This window comes from Neovison vison, chromosome 3, assembly GCF_020171115.1.
Source record: "Neovison vison isolate M4711 chromosome 3, ASM_NN_V1, whole genome shotgun sequence".
Taxonomy (NCBI): domain Eukaryota; kingdom Metazoa; phylum Chordata; class Mammalia; order Carnivora; family Mustelidae; genus Neogale; species Neogale vison.
The window spans coordinates 181,582,424-181,600,598 of record NC_058093.1 but is presented as its reverse complement, the minus strand read 5'-3'; the positions used below and the strand labels follow the sequence as shown (position 1 = coordinate 181,600,598).

The 18,175-nt window shown below is 34.9% G+C and overlaps 1 protein-coding gene across 4 annotated transcripts in view; it reads right to left on the bottom strand.

The window, feature by feature from the left end:
- ANKRD12 (ankyrin repeat domain 12) overlaps positions 1-18,175 on the bottom strand; it is a 124,302-nt gene that overhangs the window by 51,762 nt on the left and 54,365 nt on the right. For all 4 annotated transcript variants that reach the window (XM_044243396.1, XM_044243400.1, XM_044243399.1 and 1 more), the window contains 3 exons: positions 15,010-15,156; positions 10,809-11,009; positions 7,305-7,447 (listed from right to left, as the gene is read on the bottom strand). In XM_044243396.1, coding sequence (XP_044099331.1) covers positions 7,305-7,447; positions 10,809-11,009; positions 15,010-15,156 — 491 coding nt within the window. The remainder of the gene's footprint in view (positions 1-7,304; positions 7,448-10,808; positions 11,010-15,009; positions 15,157-18,175) is intronic.

Sequence of the window (18,175 nt, the reverse complement as noted above, 5' to 3'; positions counted from 1 at the left end):
GTCTGTGATGAGTCAGGGACAGCTGGTTATTTCAAACATGTTACAAAAACCCCAACCTAGACAATCCTTTACAGATTACCCCTATATGTAACTAATTATTTTTCTAAAAATGATTCATAAAGTAACTCAAAGTTGCTTAACACACAAGAGACAACAAATTTGAAATAGGTAAAAACGAGAGACACGTATCTAAAACAGAACTAGGAAGAAAGGATTACGAAAATATATATCATTAAGTACTATATACACTTGTGAATGGTACACTAAAGATTAGTAAGCTATGTTAGTCCTCTTACTCTAAATAATTTAGAAAAGGACACAAAACAGCTATCTTTCTGCCTCTCCCACCTTAGAAATGTTTTATGGATGGATGAAGCTGTCAAAAGTATTACTGAGTGAAAGAAATCCAATTCTTAGAAATTCATAATGGTACAGATACATATACATTACAGTTTGTTGGCTCTCATTTCCCTCCTCCTCCTTAGGCATAACTAAAAGAACAAGGAGAAAACAGCTCTCAATAGCTCTGAATTGTGACTCCTACTATCCTAGGCATGTTGTTGGTAGGAGGAAAAGCAAAGGTCTCTTGAAAACAGTATGCCAGTCTCCCTCTGAAAAAAGACTGGAAATAGTGTCTGAGTTTCTGTAAGTATAGGAGCTCAAAGGTCAGCCTCTGAAAATATTTGCAGCTCTGTGCACATTTAGAAACTTGTATTCATAGGAACATGTCCAACAAGGCATAACTCTTTAACATTATATTTAGAAATTAGGAACTGCTGATTAAATAGAAAAAATTCATCTTTGATAAACTATCAGTATCAATAATTGAGCTCTTTTTGCTCAATAAAAAGAGCAAAAAGTACAATATTTAAAATATCACAGCTGGTGTGCCTGGGTGGCTCTGATGGTTAAATGTCCTACTCTTGGTTTTGGCTCAGGTCACAACCGAAGGGTCTTGAGATCAAGCCCTGCATCAGGCTCCATGCTCAGGATGGAGTCTGCCTGAGATTCTCTCCCTCTTTGCCCCTCCCCCTGCTCACACATGAGTGTTCTCGCTCTCTCTTTAAAAAAAAAACAAAAAACAAAAACCAAAAAAAACAAAGTCAGAGAATAAGTCATTTTCTGATAAATGCAGTGGGAAAGGGAATGTACCCTATATATTGTCAGGCCTTAAAAATTAAGTCCTTGGTATCCTGTTTATCTTTGATCCTTAGGTATTCATCCATCCATCCACCTACACATGCACCCAAAGAGACTTATTATTATGTGTTTATTAAGTCTTAAGTGATAAAAAGTTCCAGAGGTCACTAACACAAATCAATACAAAAAGCCTGTATGCATGGTACTTACAGCACAGTGCAGGACACATACAAGTCTAACAGTTTAAAAAAAAAAAAAAAGTTGTAGTAAGTGCTATCATATAGGCATATACAAATTGCCAAGGGAGAAGAGACTCGTCCAACGGTTAAGCAAAAACCAGTTTAGGAAAAATAACATTTATAGGCTGCATTTTTCTTCAAAATTAGAACTTTGAGAATCATGAAAAGTATCTTAGAGGAAAAAAGTAAAAAAGAAAAACAGCATTTTCAGTTTCCAAAATTTTAGTATCTAAAATATTTGGGTATATTTGAAAAACAGTAGTATAATACAACAATCTTTTACCTCTGATGTTTCTATACCATTTTAGATTTCAAGGAGTTGTTTACAAGCACAGTGTCTTTTTTCCTTCAAAATATCCACTTTAGATAGTTATTATTTATTACATAATTATAAAACGAGGAAATGGAGATTCAGAGGAGGAAAGTAACTTGTTCAAAATCACATAGCTGGTAAACTGGCCAGGCCACAAATGAATTAATTTCTACTTTCACTTCAAAGAATTCCATTTTTTTCTCAACCAGAGTAAAATTTGGCTATTCAGACAGGCCTCTTGACACTGAAATTTTTACTGCCTGTTAAAAAAGAAAGTAAGACAGGGATGTTTGCTGCTAAAGAGAGAGGAAAAAACTGATTTTCCAGCAGAAAGTACAAGATGATATCAAATTCCAAACTAGGACATTACAAAGCAGCATGTGTTCTATCTTTCTCACTAGAAAGTGGAGACTATATTAAATAATAACTCTCCCAGATTACTGAATCATCATCTCATTCTTTGTCTTAAAAAGACACTGAGATTAAGGGGCACATGAGTGGCACAGTTGGTTAAGCTTCTGACTCTTGCTTTTGGCTCAGGTAGTGATCCCATGGTCCTGAGATCCAGCCCCGCACTGGACTATGCGCTCAGTGCCGAGTCTTCCTGAGATTCTCTCTTCCTTCCCACTCATGCTTTCTCTCACACATAAATAAATAATCTTAAAAAAAAAAAAAAAAAAAGACACTGAGATTTGTCCTTTTGTTCCCTTAATTTGGAGTCATATTAATTTGATAAACCTTGAAGTGTCTTGGAAGAGAGGGACTTATGTCAATGCTCCTCCACGCTCACTGAGATGCTGAGGGTATTGAAATGTAATAGGCCACACAGTCTTTTTCTTTTCTTTTTTTAAAGATTTTATTTATTTATTTGACAGAGAGAGATCATAAGTAGATGGAGAGGCAGGGAGAGAGAGAGAGAGAGAGAGAGAGAGAGAGAGAGAAGCAGGCTCCCTGCTGAGCAGAGAGCCCGATGCGGGACTCGATCCTAAGATCCTGAGATCATGACCCGAGCCGAAGGCAGCCACTCAACCCACTGAGCCACCCAGGTGCCCCAGGCCACACAGTCTTATTAACAAGACACACCAGAAGCTTATTTGCTTATTGTGAAGATTAAAAGAATCGGTACATATAAAACACTTACAACACTTCTTGTACCATAGTAAAAACACAAATATCGCCATGAGAAGTTAATGTAATGTAGAGTCCACAAATAACACAAAATAATCACAGAGGGCAAGTTACTCATATTTAGCCCAGTCATTTTATCACATGAATACTGAGGATTTTTCTTACTATAAAATCTAATTTTCATTTTTGTTACCCAGTTGGTTTTTCCTATTATTTGACTTCAGGAAATATTCACTGAAGCCTATTGAGTCAAATAAGACAAACAAATGCAACCACCTGAAAATGCAAAGTTACAGGAACCTCAGCTAAATAATTTATGTGAACACTCCATTACCAAGTCTTCCTTAATATGAAAAATTTCAGCAGTTCCAAATGTTTTTCAGATCAATAAGCGATTATATCTTCATTTGTAATGAAACGGTGCCACTTACATGTAGACTGTTCAAATATTCCTTAAAGAAAATGTTATTTATGGCACAGCTTCAAGCAGAGTAATTTGCTGACTCCATGGAATTCAGAATACAGTAAGATATTAATGATGGTAGTGAAGACCAAGTATTCATCCAGCTAAAAAAAGAAACGCTGCATATAATGCCAGACTTGCTAAAAAGATACCAAATCCTCTCCTCTTCTTTTATCACTATCCCTGCTCTAGTCAATAGGAAAACATTGTATGAGGACATTTTTTTTAAAGATTTTATTTATTTATTTGACAGAGAGAGAGAGAGGAGGAAGCAGGCTCCCTGCTGAGCAGAGAGCCTGATGTGGGACTCAATCCCAGGACCCTGAGATCATGACCTGAGCTGAAGGCAGCGGCTTAACCCACTGAGCCACCCAGGCGCCCCTGAGGACATTTTTTTAAAGGGAATTTCTTGACCTTATACTGGATGCAGTTCACTTGGGATTAGGTCGCCATGAAAATAAAGTTTTACCTGAATGTTAGGAGTTTGGGTTTACATTAGAACAGTGTTTGACTCTTGCCTAGAGAAACCTGAGAAGGAATGGTTGATTGGATTTGCTCTGATAAGCAAGGAAGGAGGGCAGTCTGGGAAACAGATCTGCATGCTCACTACTGGTAGGAAATGGTGTGTGTTTCTCTGGGTTGTGCCTGTACTGTTGGGTTAGAGTGGAGGGACAGCTGCATATGGATCAACAGGGCCAGGCAATGTTAACAGTACCAGGCAGAAGCTTCCATCTGAAGTTTATAGTGGATGTTGTGCACTGCTCAGATACCCTCTTCTAGACTGAAATACTCCTACCTGCAGATACTCGGAGTACTGTTCACTAACAACTGCTAAGTTCTTCACCAGGAACTGCCATGGCCAAAGGGAGTGGCAGCACTAAAGGGATGTGTCTCCTTGCCATCAGCAGCTTGCATCCCCCCATGTGTGGGCACATAGACCTAACCCTTACCTCAAATCAGAGCATCTCAGAAGCGCATCCTAGTATCAAGGACTTCCCGTGAAACTGGCTAAAGCTTAGGCACACCTGCATTGCAGCTCAGCTTCTCCCTTTGTTCTATGCTGTTCCTGTCACATCCTTCCAGGTGTTGTTCCTGAGATCACATCCCTCTTTTCTCTCATCCTCTGTAATCACCTGCAAATTCTGTTTCAGGTTCCCAGGACACCCAACCTATGTGAGAGTGGTCCTAGGTGCAGACTCTAAAAACTCTAAAACAGGATTTCTGAACTGAATTGCACGCTGGCTGCCATGAGATGGAGTACTGACAGTCCTGGCATATGGCAGTTATGTAACTGTTCAAACTTTCAGGCCTTTAAGAGGTCCCAGGGAAGTACTAATTGTAATGACTGCTTCTCTTCTCTTCTCACAACCAGGAAAAAGCACCTTCTCCAACCCTGAAGAAGAGATTTTTCTCAAAATAAGAGTAAGTTTCTGGGTTTAGATAGCACGGTGGAGAACAGTTTAATGGTATTTTACTGTAAGTCAGGAAGACTGAATAAAAGTTTCTCTAAGACAGAGTAAGTTTACAGTCTCCCCTCACTACAGCTGAACAAAAACCCCTCCTATGTTTGGCTTCTGAAATGCTAGAGAACATTCTTATGTCATCCAGACAGGAAGGTAGAATACGCTTTCTGGAGGAACTACCTGTCTCAAGAGAAGGACCTACAAATACAGACATTTAGGAGACTTCTGACAAAACAGCCAACTTGTCCACCGGACAGACTACAGAGAAGCCCACCCGCCAATAAGCTCTATATATTACATGTCTTGTCAAGCAGGCATTTTAGAGCTTCATTCAAATATGAGTGAAGAGAAGTTAACAGAAGATTTTTTTTTTTTAAAGATTTTATTTATTTATTTGACAGACACAAGTAGGCAGAGAGAGAGGAGGAAGCAGGCTCCCTGCCAAGCAGGGAGCTCGATGCGGGACTCAATCCCAGGACTCTGGGATCATGACCTGAGCCGAAGGCAGAGGCTTTAACCCATTGAGCCACCCAGGTGCACCCAGATCTTTAATGTGAGAAATACACCAAATCAGAGCAATAATGTGAAGGGTTTGGGGGAAATCTGTGACTATGCAGGAAGTAGAGCAAACCATTTAATTAGTATCTTCAGAGAGTTAAGATAGACACCTAGAACTGGAAATTTCATGGAGACTGAGCATCCCAGATGGGATTAACGGTAAAGCAGTATTTCAGGATAGCATCTATGCTACAGATCTAGAAAGCAACTAGTTCCAATTAGATCAGGATACAAGATATCTTATATACAGTGATAAGAGAAATCCTACAGGTAGTTCTCAAAAACAGTTAAGTTACCAAAACTATAATGAGGTGTCCTCTCACACCTGTCAGAATGACTAGTATCAAAAAGACAAGAAATAACATGCTGGTGAGGATGTGGAGAAAGGAAAACCTGCTGCACTGTTGGTGGGAATGTAAATTGGTGCAGACACTATGAGATATGGTGTGGGGGTTCCTCAAAAACTAAAAAATAAATGACCATATGATCCAGGAAAAAAATAAACAACAGTTAAGTTGATCAATGTGCTTTACCTTATTTAGAAGCATTTTAGAGTTACGTCAGAGAGAGTAAAGAAGAACAAAAATAGATGCATGGAAAACTAAATAACCAAAAAAAAAAAAAAAAGAACAAGGCAATGTGTTAACCCAGGTAATAAAAAATCCAAAAAATAAAACACAATTATAGATAGTACAGTGTAGACTAGACAGTATAGAGTCTATTGAATCTCTGGTCAACAATAAAATCCTTTACAGGAGATCAATAAATAATAACTAAAAATTAGAAAACAAGACAGCTTCTTGTTAGAAATAGAGTTAACCACTAGAAGAAACACCTACCACAGTGGCTTTTGGTGAAAGATACTGGGAAATGGGAAAGAACAGGAGGGACCTATGGTTATCTTTATAAGCTGAATAGTACTCTTCAACTTTCTAAACTATGTCCAAATATTCTTTGACAAAAGTAAAAGTTACGTAAAGAGAAAACCTACTTATCTGAAACGCGAAATCCTGCTTTAGAACCACTGCTAATAGTGCTCCAGGTTGATTTGTTCTCACTGCAAGCAGATTACTGCAATGCAATTAAGTATTAAACACACTTAAAAGATGAGTTTCATTACAACAAAGATGGATTTAGCTTTGATAACAAGATGTCAAAGACTGAAAATGCAAATGGATTTAAAACCTACCATGATTAATAAAACTACATCAAAACAAATTAAACATGGTGTTCAAAGATGCCATTAATTTGTAAGCATATATAATCAGATATATGCTTACATATATAATATACATATACATATATATGCTTAAATATATAATCATGTCTATGTTTTATCACTATACACATAAGTCAACTGAATATATTAAATAAATAATGTCTACTAAAATTCAGGAATGAAGGTTGTATAGCAAAAGACCATTAAATATTAATAAGCCTAAAAAATATATACAGGCAGGGGGACTCAGTGAAGTTTTTATTTTAAGTAAATTCTGTTTTTGTTTTTTTTTTTAAAGATTTTATTTATTTGACAGAGAGAGATCACAAGTAGACGGAGAGGCAGGCAGAGAGAGAGGAGGAAGCAGGCTCCCTGCTGAGCAGAGAGCCCGATGTTGGGCTCGATCCCAGGACCCTGAGATCATGACCTGAGCTGAAGGCAGTGGTTTAACCCACTGAGCCACCAAGGCACCCAATTCTGCTTTTTATATCTAGTTATCTGACAGTAGAAAATTTCCTACTTATAGCCCTGCAATAAAAATTTTGCCAACCTGTTTAATTAATTGTCAAGTTATACAGATTTTATGAAAAGATAATGCTATATCTGACTATGATAGGAATTAGCAATTAGAAGGCAGAAAAAAGGGAAAATAAAACATAGATGAGCTGACCAGGCATTCAGTGAAATAGGAAATGAAACAGTATGACTAAAAAGTGAACTAAGTGACTCTGGGTTGAATTACTATTTTGCAAATGTGTATTGATTTTTCTATCATACTTACATCTCTATGCCCACTGCTAGCAGAATCATGGAGTGGAGTGTCATCATCTAATCCTTGGGTGTTAACATCTGCTCCAGCTGCTATAAGTATCTTAGCAACATCATAATATCCAACGTTGCAAGCTTCATGCAATGGTGTCCAGCCTAAAGTGAGAATATTAATTTAACATATGGTTAATCTGTACTAATTCAAAATATGTGTTTTATACACATAGCTATGTGAGATATATTGATTCCAATGTACACAGTACAGAAGGAAAAACGAATGATGAACAAGCTACTGGAACACCGCCTATTCTACAGAAAGTTCATTTATGTTAGTATTTCCACTGGGGCTGAATTATTTTACCAAAATAGCAAACATTTAAGTTTATCCCACCACAAACTTGCTGTAATTTATAACAATTCATCTGAACTATGGAAAAAGAAGGAAATAAAAATATTAATAAGCTTGTTAGGGGATTTCAACAAACAAAAGCCCCTATGTTTAAGGGTTCTCATCTTTTCCAGACTTAATACCTACTTTAACTAAAATAAATTTACCATTGCAGTAACTGTGATGATTTAAAAGAAGTTACACGTTCATGAAAAAAAAACTAGAAAACAAAAAATACAAAGCAGTAAAGAAGCATCACCCATAATTCCACCACCCAGCTACAATAATTTCAAGACTCTAGTCTAACTCCTAACTTCTCGCCCTCATATATATATTTATATATATATATAAAATAAATATATATAAAATAAAACTGACTTCTCTCCCTCATATATATTTATATGTAAATATATGTATATATAATAAATATGCATAATAAATGAAATATAAAATAAAATGAAAAAAGTATATATAAAATAAAATGAAAATATTATATATAAAATTCTCTCCCTCATATATATTTATATATAAATATATATTTATATATAATAAATAAAGATAAATATATAAGTAAATATATATAAAATAAATACATTTATATATAAATATATTAAAAAAATAATAAATTAATTAATTTTTGAAAGGTAGGCTCATGCCTGGTGTGGAGCTCAACACAGGGCTTGAAGTCATGATCCTGAGGATCAAGACATGAGCAGAGATCAGAAGCTGGACAGTCAACTAATGAAGCCACCCAGGTGCCCATAGATTTGTAATTTCAAAATAAAAATGGGAAAGTTGTTTAACACTTTCACTGCAGTGAAAATAATCTCCCATGTCATTATACTTTTCTACAACACAGTATAACACTGACTGATATACCATAATTTATTTAAGCAAGATCCTATTACTGGGCATTTAGATTATTTCTAGTATTTTTTTAAAAGCTTTTATTTATGTATTTGAGAGACAGAGCATGCACAAGCAGGGGGGAATGGCAGGGCGTTAGTGGGGTGGGAGAAGCAGGTTCCCCACAAAGCAGGGAGCCTGATATGGGGACTGATTCCAGGACCGTGGGATTATAACCTGACCCATAAGCAGATGCTTAACTAACTGAGCCAACTAGGTACTCCAGATTATTTCTAATTTTTAAAATATTAAAAACAACACTGCAACAAATATCCTTACAACTAAATATTCATGCATAGCCATGACTAAATATTTAAGGTAAGTCTCTAGAAGTGGAATTGTTAGATCAAAGTACTTTTTGGTTTCTGATATATAATACCAAGTTTTCTTCTTGAATGGATGCTATGCATTTTAAGTTTCATTCTTTAAAGTAGAGCTTGTTCATTGCACTTCTGTCCACTCACATCAAATACAGAAATAAATTCCAGATGTATTCTAATAGGGCTCTATGTAAAAGCAAAACAAAAACAAAGTTCGGAAATGAGGAAATAGGGGGTATAATTTTATAATAAAGGAACAGAGATGGACTTAACTGATATTACATAAAAAATTAAAACTTCAGTACAATAAACAACATTGAAGTAAAAATTCAAACATAGCCACGGACAGTGAAAACCTTTACATATTTGATAGAGAATTAAAACCTACACTAAACAAAGGGCTCTTACATATTAATAATACTGTCATTAAGACAAATGGGCAGAAGACTGCACCTGTCAAGTCACAACACACACATAAACTAATAGTATGCACTAGAAAAAAATTCACAGTCACTATAGATAAAGAAAATACAAATACTCTTTTGTATTTGTATTTGTCAGATTGTTAATAAATTGATAATAACCAGTTTTAGTGAAGATGTGATGAAAAGGGTTCTTTTGTATACTCTTGATGATAGTGTAAATTGATAAAAAAAAGATTTTGGGGGGGTACCACCTTACTGTATTTACAAAAATTTTAAATATGCATCCCCTTAACAGTTTCCATTCTGAAATCCTCCTATAACTATACACTTCTTTCTTTCTTTTTTTTTAAACTAATTTATTTATTTTCAGCATAACAGTATTCATTATTTTTTCACCACACCCAGTGCTCCATGCAATCCGTGCCCTCTATAATAGCTACCACCTGGTACCCTGACCTCCCACCCTCTTTCTTTTTAAAAATATTTTATTTATTCATTTGAAAGAGAGACAGAAAACATGAATGGGGGAGGGGGGAGAAGCAAAGGGAGAAGCAAGCAGCCTCCCCACTGAGCCGGGAGCCCAATGACATGGGGCTTGATCCCTGGACCTGGAGATCATAACCTTAGCCAAAGGCAAGTACTTAACCATCTAAGCCACCAGGTGCCCCTATACACTTATTTCTACAGGAGGGTTCACTAAAGTATTGTCCATGGAATCTATATTATAGAATAGTATGCAGCTGTTGAAATGAATAAAACAGAACTACCTATATGTACTGAGAGAAATATCTGTAAGAGATTAAGTAAAAAAGGCAGGTTGTAGAACTACAGACTGATAATATAGATGGAATGATTTGATTTTTTTAAAAAAGTCTATATACAAATAAGTGTTCATTTTATGTATACATAATAAAAATGCACAGAAAGGATAAGCTCCGAATTGTTAACAATAGTTCTGTGGCAAAAAAAGAAAACTGTACTGTAGTATGTGAAACTAAAGGGAATCTCTATATTGCTCCCTGAATGCTTTTACTGTTTGAATTCTTCACAGTAAGAATGTACTGGTATGGTATTTGAGTAATTAAAATGAAACACCACTATGCTCTCTTCAAGTCCTCATGCTCAAGTGAATAAATGTTCTTTTAAGACTTAGGAATGAATTAACACTTTGAAAACATCATATAACTCTAATTCATCTAGAATAGAACCTAAACTGGGTAAAGAATTTTATGGCAGTATGTCAACTAAAATAGAAGTTTAATATTTAAAAATCTGAATAGTTCTTGACTTGGAATTGCAGCAGAGGATCAGGGTTTTAAGTACATAGTCCAAAAGAATTTTGCAATGAAGTACACTTTTAGAAAACTTGTTTCAGCAAGAATATCGGAATACAGATTATAACAAGACTCTGTCTAACTGATAGTTATGTTATCATAGTAGTTAGTTCCTAAGCATTAGTCCTTAATTACTAATCTTACCTGCAAAATCTTTCACGTTCACATTTGCCCCTAAACTTATTAATTCTTTGACTTGTTTCACATCTCCTCGAATAGCTGCCATGTGTAAAGGAGTTTCACCACGTTCATTTCTTTTATTAACTTTATCTTTTTGTCGAGATGAGGAACTGGGAGTTTTCTTCTGGGCTGGTGTTGTTTGTGATGGATGATTTGGTGTGGAATCTGTAAGAAAAAAGGAAACTAATGAAAGTTCTTAGGCTAAATATTTTGCATGTTCATTGAAAGTTTTGTAATGTGCAATTTCCTGGAATGGGGGAGTATCTTCTCACTCTCATACTCCAAAATGTGGTTTAGATGATATATTAATAATTTATCCAAATAGTCATCAAATATTGCATGAGTAAATTTAGAAAAAACATTTTCTTCTGTCAATTCATAAAATTGGCTTGAAGTGATAAAGTATCAAGTATGTGCCCTAAAAATGTTTGTTCAATGAATAACTTGATAAACTAGGAAAAAAACAACAACAATGTATTTTTCATAGCATGTTATTCTATTATTCCAACACCTAGATGAAATGACACTAAAGGATAGAGTTCACACTTCTAACTCAAAGTATTAGAATTCCATTCTGATATTAAATGCAAATTGAGGTCATGGATGATTTTAGCATAAAAATGAAGCTTAAGATGTGTTAAGAAATAAGGACAGTCTGGGAAGGCCTTTAAAAAGGGGGCTGATAAAAGAGAAAAAAAATTTCTTTGGTTTGATTCTCTTCCTTTGATTTTCTGTTCCAGTGTTCATACCAAAAACAAAATATTAAATAAGATGATGCCCAAAGTTTTCCCTCTTGTCCCAATTTCAGAACTACTGGGAAAAAAAAATAAAATAAAACACAAAATAGGGACGCCTGGGTGGCTCAGTTGGTTGGACGACTGCCTTCGGCTCAGGTCATGATCCTGGAGTCCCGGCATCGAGTCCCGCATCGGGCTCCCAGCTCCATGGGGAGTCTGCTTCTCCCTCTGACCTTCTCCTCGCCCATGCTCTTTCTCACTGTCTCTCTCTCAAATAAATAAATAAAATCTTTAAAAAAAACAAAACAAAACAAAAAAACCCCACAAAATAGGTTTTTTAATCAGTTAAGGATTCCAGACATATGTATAATGTTAATAATTAATTCTGAAAATTTACAACAATTTAAAAGAAACAACTATTCTAAGAGAAAAAAACTCTATGGAAAATAAATTTCCAGCATATATGATTTTCTTGCAAACAGACATTATTAGAGCACTAAAGTACTATCATTCTTTTCTCAATAAGAAAAAAGTTTAAAATTTACATTTTGGATTTTAAAGTATACTGCATCAGTAACAGTTTCCTCTCTGTACTACTCCATAAGAGCAAGGATAGCTGTCTATCTTATTCATTACCGTTTGTCAACTGTTTAGATGACTTCCTGGCACATATGAAATGAACAATAAAGAATTTTCTTATAATTTTTTTAAAAAGATGTTATTTATTTATTTGAGAGAACATGAACAGTGGGAGGGGCAGAGGAAGAAGCAGGCTCCCTGCTGAGTGTGGAGCCTGACACAGGGCTTGATCCTAGGACCTCAAGATCATGACCTCAGCTAAAGTCAGATCCTTAACCAACTGAGCCACCCAGGTGCCCCATGAATTTTACTATGATCTTTACAGTCAAATTATTTATTAAGAAAATTAGCTGTTCAACTTCTTAAAAGCGAAATGTACTTGTTATTTCATACAACCTGCATGGAATTAATTCATATAAAATTTTATTAGCCATTTCAAAGTAATATTCCCATACATAAAATAACGGTATCATCCATAATGGCAATCAGGGTAAACATAACATAAACATGGAAAATTAATTATGTAATGGATAAAATAATGAACCCTAAAAACTGCAAGAATGTTTATACTTTGGCAAACAGCTCTGTATTTCAAAAGCTTTCCACTCTAGTTCTACATATAATATGGTGGCTAAAAATCCTTAAATGAAAAGAATCAACTGCATTATAGTGTGATCTTATTTATATTTTAAAACACAAACAGCACAGGGCGCCTCGCCTGGCTGGCTCAATCGGTGGCTCAAGCTGTGAGTTCAAGCCCCATGCTGGGGGTTGAGTTTACTTAAAACAACAACAACAACAACAAAATCACAAAACAAAAAAATACAAACTACAACAAAAGGTATGCATTTGCATGTTCATGCCTAGAAAATTTCTAGAAGAAATACTGGAGATGAGGTAAGATTAACTTTTTGCCTTTTAATTTATCCTAAGAATAAAGGTTCCTGGTATTAAGAAAATCAGTTTTTAAAAGTAAAAATCTGCAATGCCTGGGTGGCTCAGTTGGTTAAGCGTCTGCCTTTGGCTCAGATCATGATTCTGGGGTCCTGTGATCGAGTCCCACATCAAGTCCCACATCATCGGGCTCCTTGCCTCATTAGGGAGCCTGCTTCTTCCCCTGCCTGTTCTCCCTGAAGCTCTCCACGCTTCTGCTCTCTCTGACAAATAAATTAAAAAAAAAAAAAAAAAAAAAAAAGATTAAAAAAATATAAATAAAAAATAAAAGTCTTCTTGGGGTACCTAAGTGGCTCAGCTGGTTAAGTGTCTGACTCCTGATTTTGGCTCAGGTAATGATCTCAGAGTAATGAGATTGAGCCCATCACTGGGCATGGAGCCTGCTTAAGACTCTCTCTCCCTGTCTGCCCTGCTCCTTAACCTCCAACCCTGGCTCATACATGCTTGCTCTCTCAGAAAAATTTAAAAAATATTAAGTCTTCTAACTATTAAATCTGACACGAAGTCAACATTTTATAGAAACATTTAAAGTTTTAACAATGTATACTATCTTTAATTTGGCTATAGTCTTTCAGAAATTGGGGGTGGAAAGGTAGGAGAATAACACCAAACAACGTACTTTTCCTTAAAAAAGCGGGAAGCCCTAAAACTTGTTTATCAGTAAAGGTATCAGATATACCACGATTTGATGGAAAGTACAAATACACAGAAACTAAGAATTTTACCGTGTTATCCCAGTATTTTTTTTTAAAAGAGTCAATATGAGAAAACTTCACTAGAGAAACTATCCTTTTCAATGCATTTTAACAGGGTCTTGTTACATTACCCAAAATCTTATATAAAGATTTCCTGAATTCAGAGCCAAAAGAATTTTTTTTCTCTAGACAAAACTGATTTACTTTATCAGTCAATAAGAACTGCACAACTTAAAATTTTTTTATATTGTTGCCAGAATGCATTCAATGCTCAAAAGTAATTACCATTTCAGCCCAGCGACCTGGATTTCATCTACCTTTTTGTAGCTCCTTTTAATTAATTAGCAGGTTGGATGTTTTGCTTCCTTATTGTTTTGGTTCTGCTGTAACCCATCTAATTATTTTTGGAGGACACCGTATTGGAATACCCCCCCCCCACACACATACATGTAGTATATCAACTTAACTGGAAGTCTGCAACACAATACAATATAAATTTAAACAGTATGCTCCAGACTTTTTTTTTTTTTTTTAAGATTTTATTTGTTTGACACAGAGAGAGACAGTGAGAGAGGGAACACAAGGAGAGTGGGAAAGGGAGAAGCAAGCCTCCTGCCCACCAGCGAGCCCGTTGCAGGGCTTGATCCCAGCACCCTCAGATCATAACCTGAGATGAAGGCAGACACTTAACAACTGAGCCACCTGGCACCCTGACATTTTCCTTTTAAAATAATTTAGATCTCGAAGAAAAAACATGGATTACACTACTGCATAATAGTACTCATGTGATAAGATTATCTGTTTATCAGGAGGGTGCTACCAAACTTAAAAGTAAACTATAAACCTAGAAGCAGCTTTACAGAAACTGTGGTTAAGACTCTTTAGTACGGTGAAAGCACACAGTGCTACAATGGATTTCTCAAGTTGACAGACCATTTCTAAATGACCCATTTTAGTTGAAAAGTATTTACTGAATGTCCTATAAATGCAATTATCCCTGCTCTTGTATAGATCCTTATTTGGACACGACAGACAATTATCACGCAAATAAATGTAAAATTAAAAACATGTTATAAGAAATTTTTATTAAATCCAAGAAAAAGATTTTAAAATTACAAGTTTAAAGTAGTTAACTGTTAAGATAAGGATAGAAAGTCTGAGTAAAACTAAGAAAAGATATGTACTCAAAGATGGTGTTACCTGGACTGTTGTCTCTTGCTGTCATCTGCATAAGAAGTGCCATCTGCTTCCTCTCAGAGAGTGGATAACCAAAAAGAATGCTAACTGGTGTGGACTTCTTATTTCCAGCTTCCTTTTTTGTTTTCTTCTTTTCTGGACCTTCTTTCTCTGGAATTATTAATAAATATGTAAGAATTTGAAATAAACGTAAGCTCTGAAAAGCAAAACATAAGAAAACTTTAAAAAAACCAGATGCTATACATGTATATGAGAAACATGTGCAATATACAGACTAGCAGTATGCTGACAAAAGAGCACTAGACTTTTATCATATGAACAATTTCTTTCTGAATGTCTTGAAAATAATACATTAATGCTACTATTTTCTGAAAATTAAGAGCATTTGGAAATTCATTTCTTGTCAAATCTGTATTTTAATGATCTGTTCTTTTAAAATTTAAGTTTTTCAATAATATTTCAAACATTCCTTAGTATTTCATTTTTGAAACTTCTTTCATTCATTATAATTTTAATCTTAATTATTGCTAAGCCCTTACAGCAATGTTCCTTCAAATTACTTCCCTAATTCCACTAATGATTTGTACAGTCTTCTAACAAAGTAAGTATTTAAGACAAGACTCATCACACAAAGTATTTATTGTAAAAAAGCAAAGGATCACTTTATTCCAGACACAGGATAGCTGAACATGGAATGATATTAATCAAAGCTAAAACTGAGCATATTAAAGATTTCTGTGTGTATGTAGGTATGTGGGGGTGTTTAACAGAGATTCTGCGAAGATCCAAAATGTCTAAGGACTTTTTTCAAAAAGATTTGACCCATCAAAAAAAAAAGCCAGCTTTCGGGCTCTCTGCTTGGCAGGGAGCCTGCTTCCTCCTCTCTCTCTGCCTGCCTCTCTGCCTACTTGTAATCTCTCTCTGTCAAATAAATAATAAAATAAAATCTTTAAAAAAAAAAAAAATGGGGCGCCTGGGTGACTCAGTGGTTTAAGCCGCTGCCTTCGGCTCAGGTCATGATCTCAGGGTCCTGGGATCGAGTCCCGCATCGGGCTCTCTGCTTGGCAGGGAGCCTGCTTCCTCCTCTCTCTCTGCCTACTTGTAATCTCTGTCAAATAAATAACAAAATAAAATCTTTAAAAAAAAAAAAAAAAAAAAAAAAAGGCCAGCTTTTAGGCTGAGTTATTTGGGAAATCTTTTGCCAAAACAGTCAGCATCAAGTCCCAGGAATTTCAGATAAACTGGATTCTATAAGTCAAAGAGATACAAGTATCTCTTGTAGGACTTCTCTGGAAGACAACTCAGGTGAGAGTTAATGCAGAGGGTCTGCTGGTTAACTGTGTAGGTATCTATTTCTTGGGAAATCCTATATAAATAATAGAGATTTACTGATCCAGGTTTGAAGGTCCCTGCAAAGATGGGCTACAGAGATAAATAAGCAAATTTTTAAAATAAGTATAAAACACAGCAGAAATGGTAGAAGGGGGAAGGTTCAGTAGTCAATACTGCATTTTTTTAAGGCAGATGTGGCCAGCAAATAGACTACTCCAGGAGATCATAAGCATTTATTAATGTAGCAAGTTTCAAGAAACCAGTAAGAGTTTGATATTATTTAAATATTATTATTATTTAGGGCATAAGAACTTAAAATAGTAATTCTTGCAGTGCACCACTTAGTTAATTCGAATACAATAGCTGGTATTCTATTGGTCTAGAAAAATTAAGAGATCAGAATATTCTGTTGCCCACAAATCATAGTCAAACTTCAATAGCTCCAAAATGTCTACTTATTGATATTTTACATAACAAAAACAAAAAACCTGATTTACTTAAGTCAGCCTTTAATAGTTCTAATACATTCTTTTATTTTTCAAATTCCTCATTTTATTATTCTTTAATGGCTTGACTTAGTATAAATCTAGTTTCAGCACAGTGTTTCACCTAACTTACTAAATTTGTTCATTTAAAGTCCCTAACAGGTATTTCAAAGAAGCTGATTTTTTTTCTGAAACATTTACTTTCTTTTAATAATGTTCTGTATGCTTTGGTTCTCTCATATTTAACGAGGAATCATAATTACTGTTTTAATGACTTTCCATCTAAATAACAAATCCTTAAATATAAGGAATGTACTTAGCTAAAATTAAAATATTTAAACGTAAAAATTTTATAATAAGTAGAATTTTTTTAGAAAGAAGTAAAGTTTAGTAACTGGAGGAAACAAAATGAAGAAAATGTACATAGAATCTATCCTTAAAATATTTTCTAAAATTTGGGGAAGAATATTGTATTTGCAAAGTAATGGACTTTCCACTTTTCTTATGGCATTTTCATGCAATGTTTTAAAAAGAATATGCTCTGAAGTGATATGCAGCCAGCTGACAGGAAAAAGTGAGATACTTATAAATTCATTTTAGCATTCTAGCTGCCAAACAATCGAAGACATAATGATTACATTTTGGAAACGAATATAATTGTCATGTTCCAAATAGTCAAGCAAAAAATTCAAATTAGATACTAGCATCCAATCTGAACTCTTTCTTTAATTGAGTTTTCTTAGTCATTTGTCTGAGTTCATGTTTTACATGAGACAGGAAAAGGAGGTAAGAAAACAGATGCTGGTAGCTACACTAGAGGTAACTATGTACCATTCTTCAAACTTTTATTTTATTAGTATGTCCCAAAGTATGTTTTTCAAGTTTTAAGATTCAATGAAACTCTATCTAGGACGTATTCTGTGAAGAAGTTGTTTTCTGATCTGTCATAAATAAAAAATGATCTATAAATTTGACAAAGTTTGGTGTTTCTAAAATATAACTGAAATATGTATTTATTTGTCCAAATAATGGATCAGAATTTTAAAATTTAAATGCAGGAATACTGACAGGTGCTCATTTAGCACAGTCTCCTACAGACTTGAGATTCCACTGAGCCATTCAAGAGATTTTTAAAGAAAAATCCAAGTGCTTTACTTAAGACTAAAGAAAAACAGAGAAATGGATTTTCAACAATCCAAAATTCTTTACTTCATTTCAGGGTTCCGAGAAACTTAAGAAATACAGATATGACTCTGTCTTATAATTGTGAAAATTAATGCTTTCTTTTCAGGACTTGTCAAAATAAACAGAAAGGTCAACACTATCACATCTCAAGTGTAGAGTACATTAAG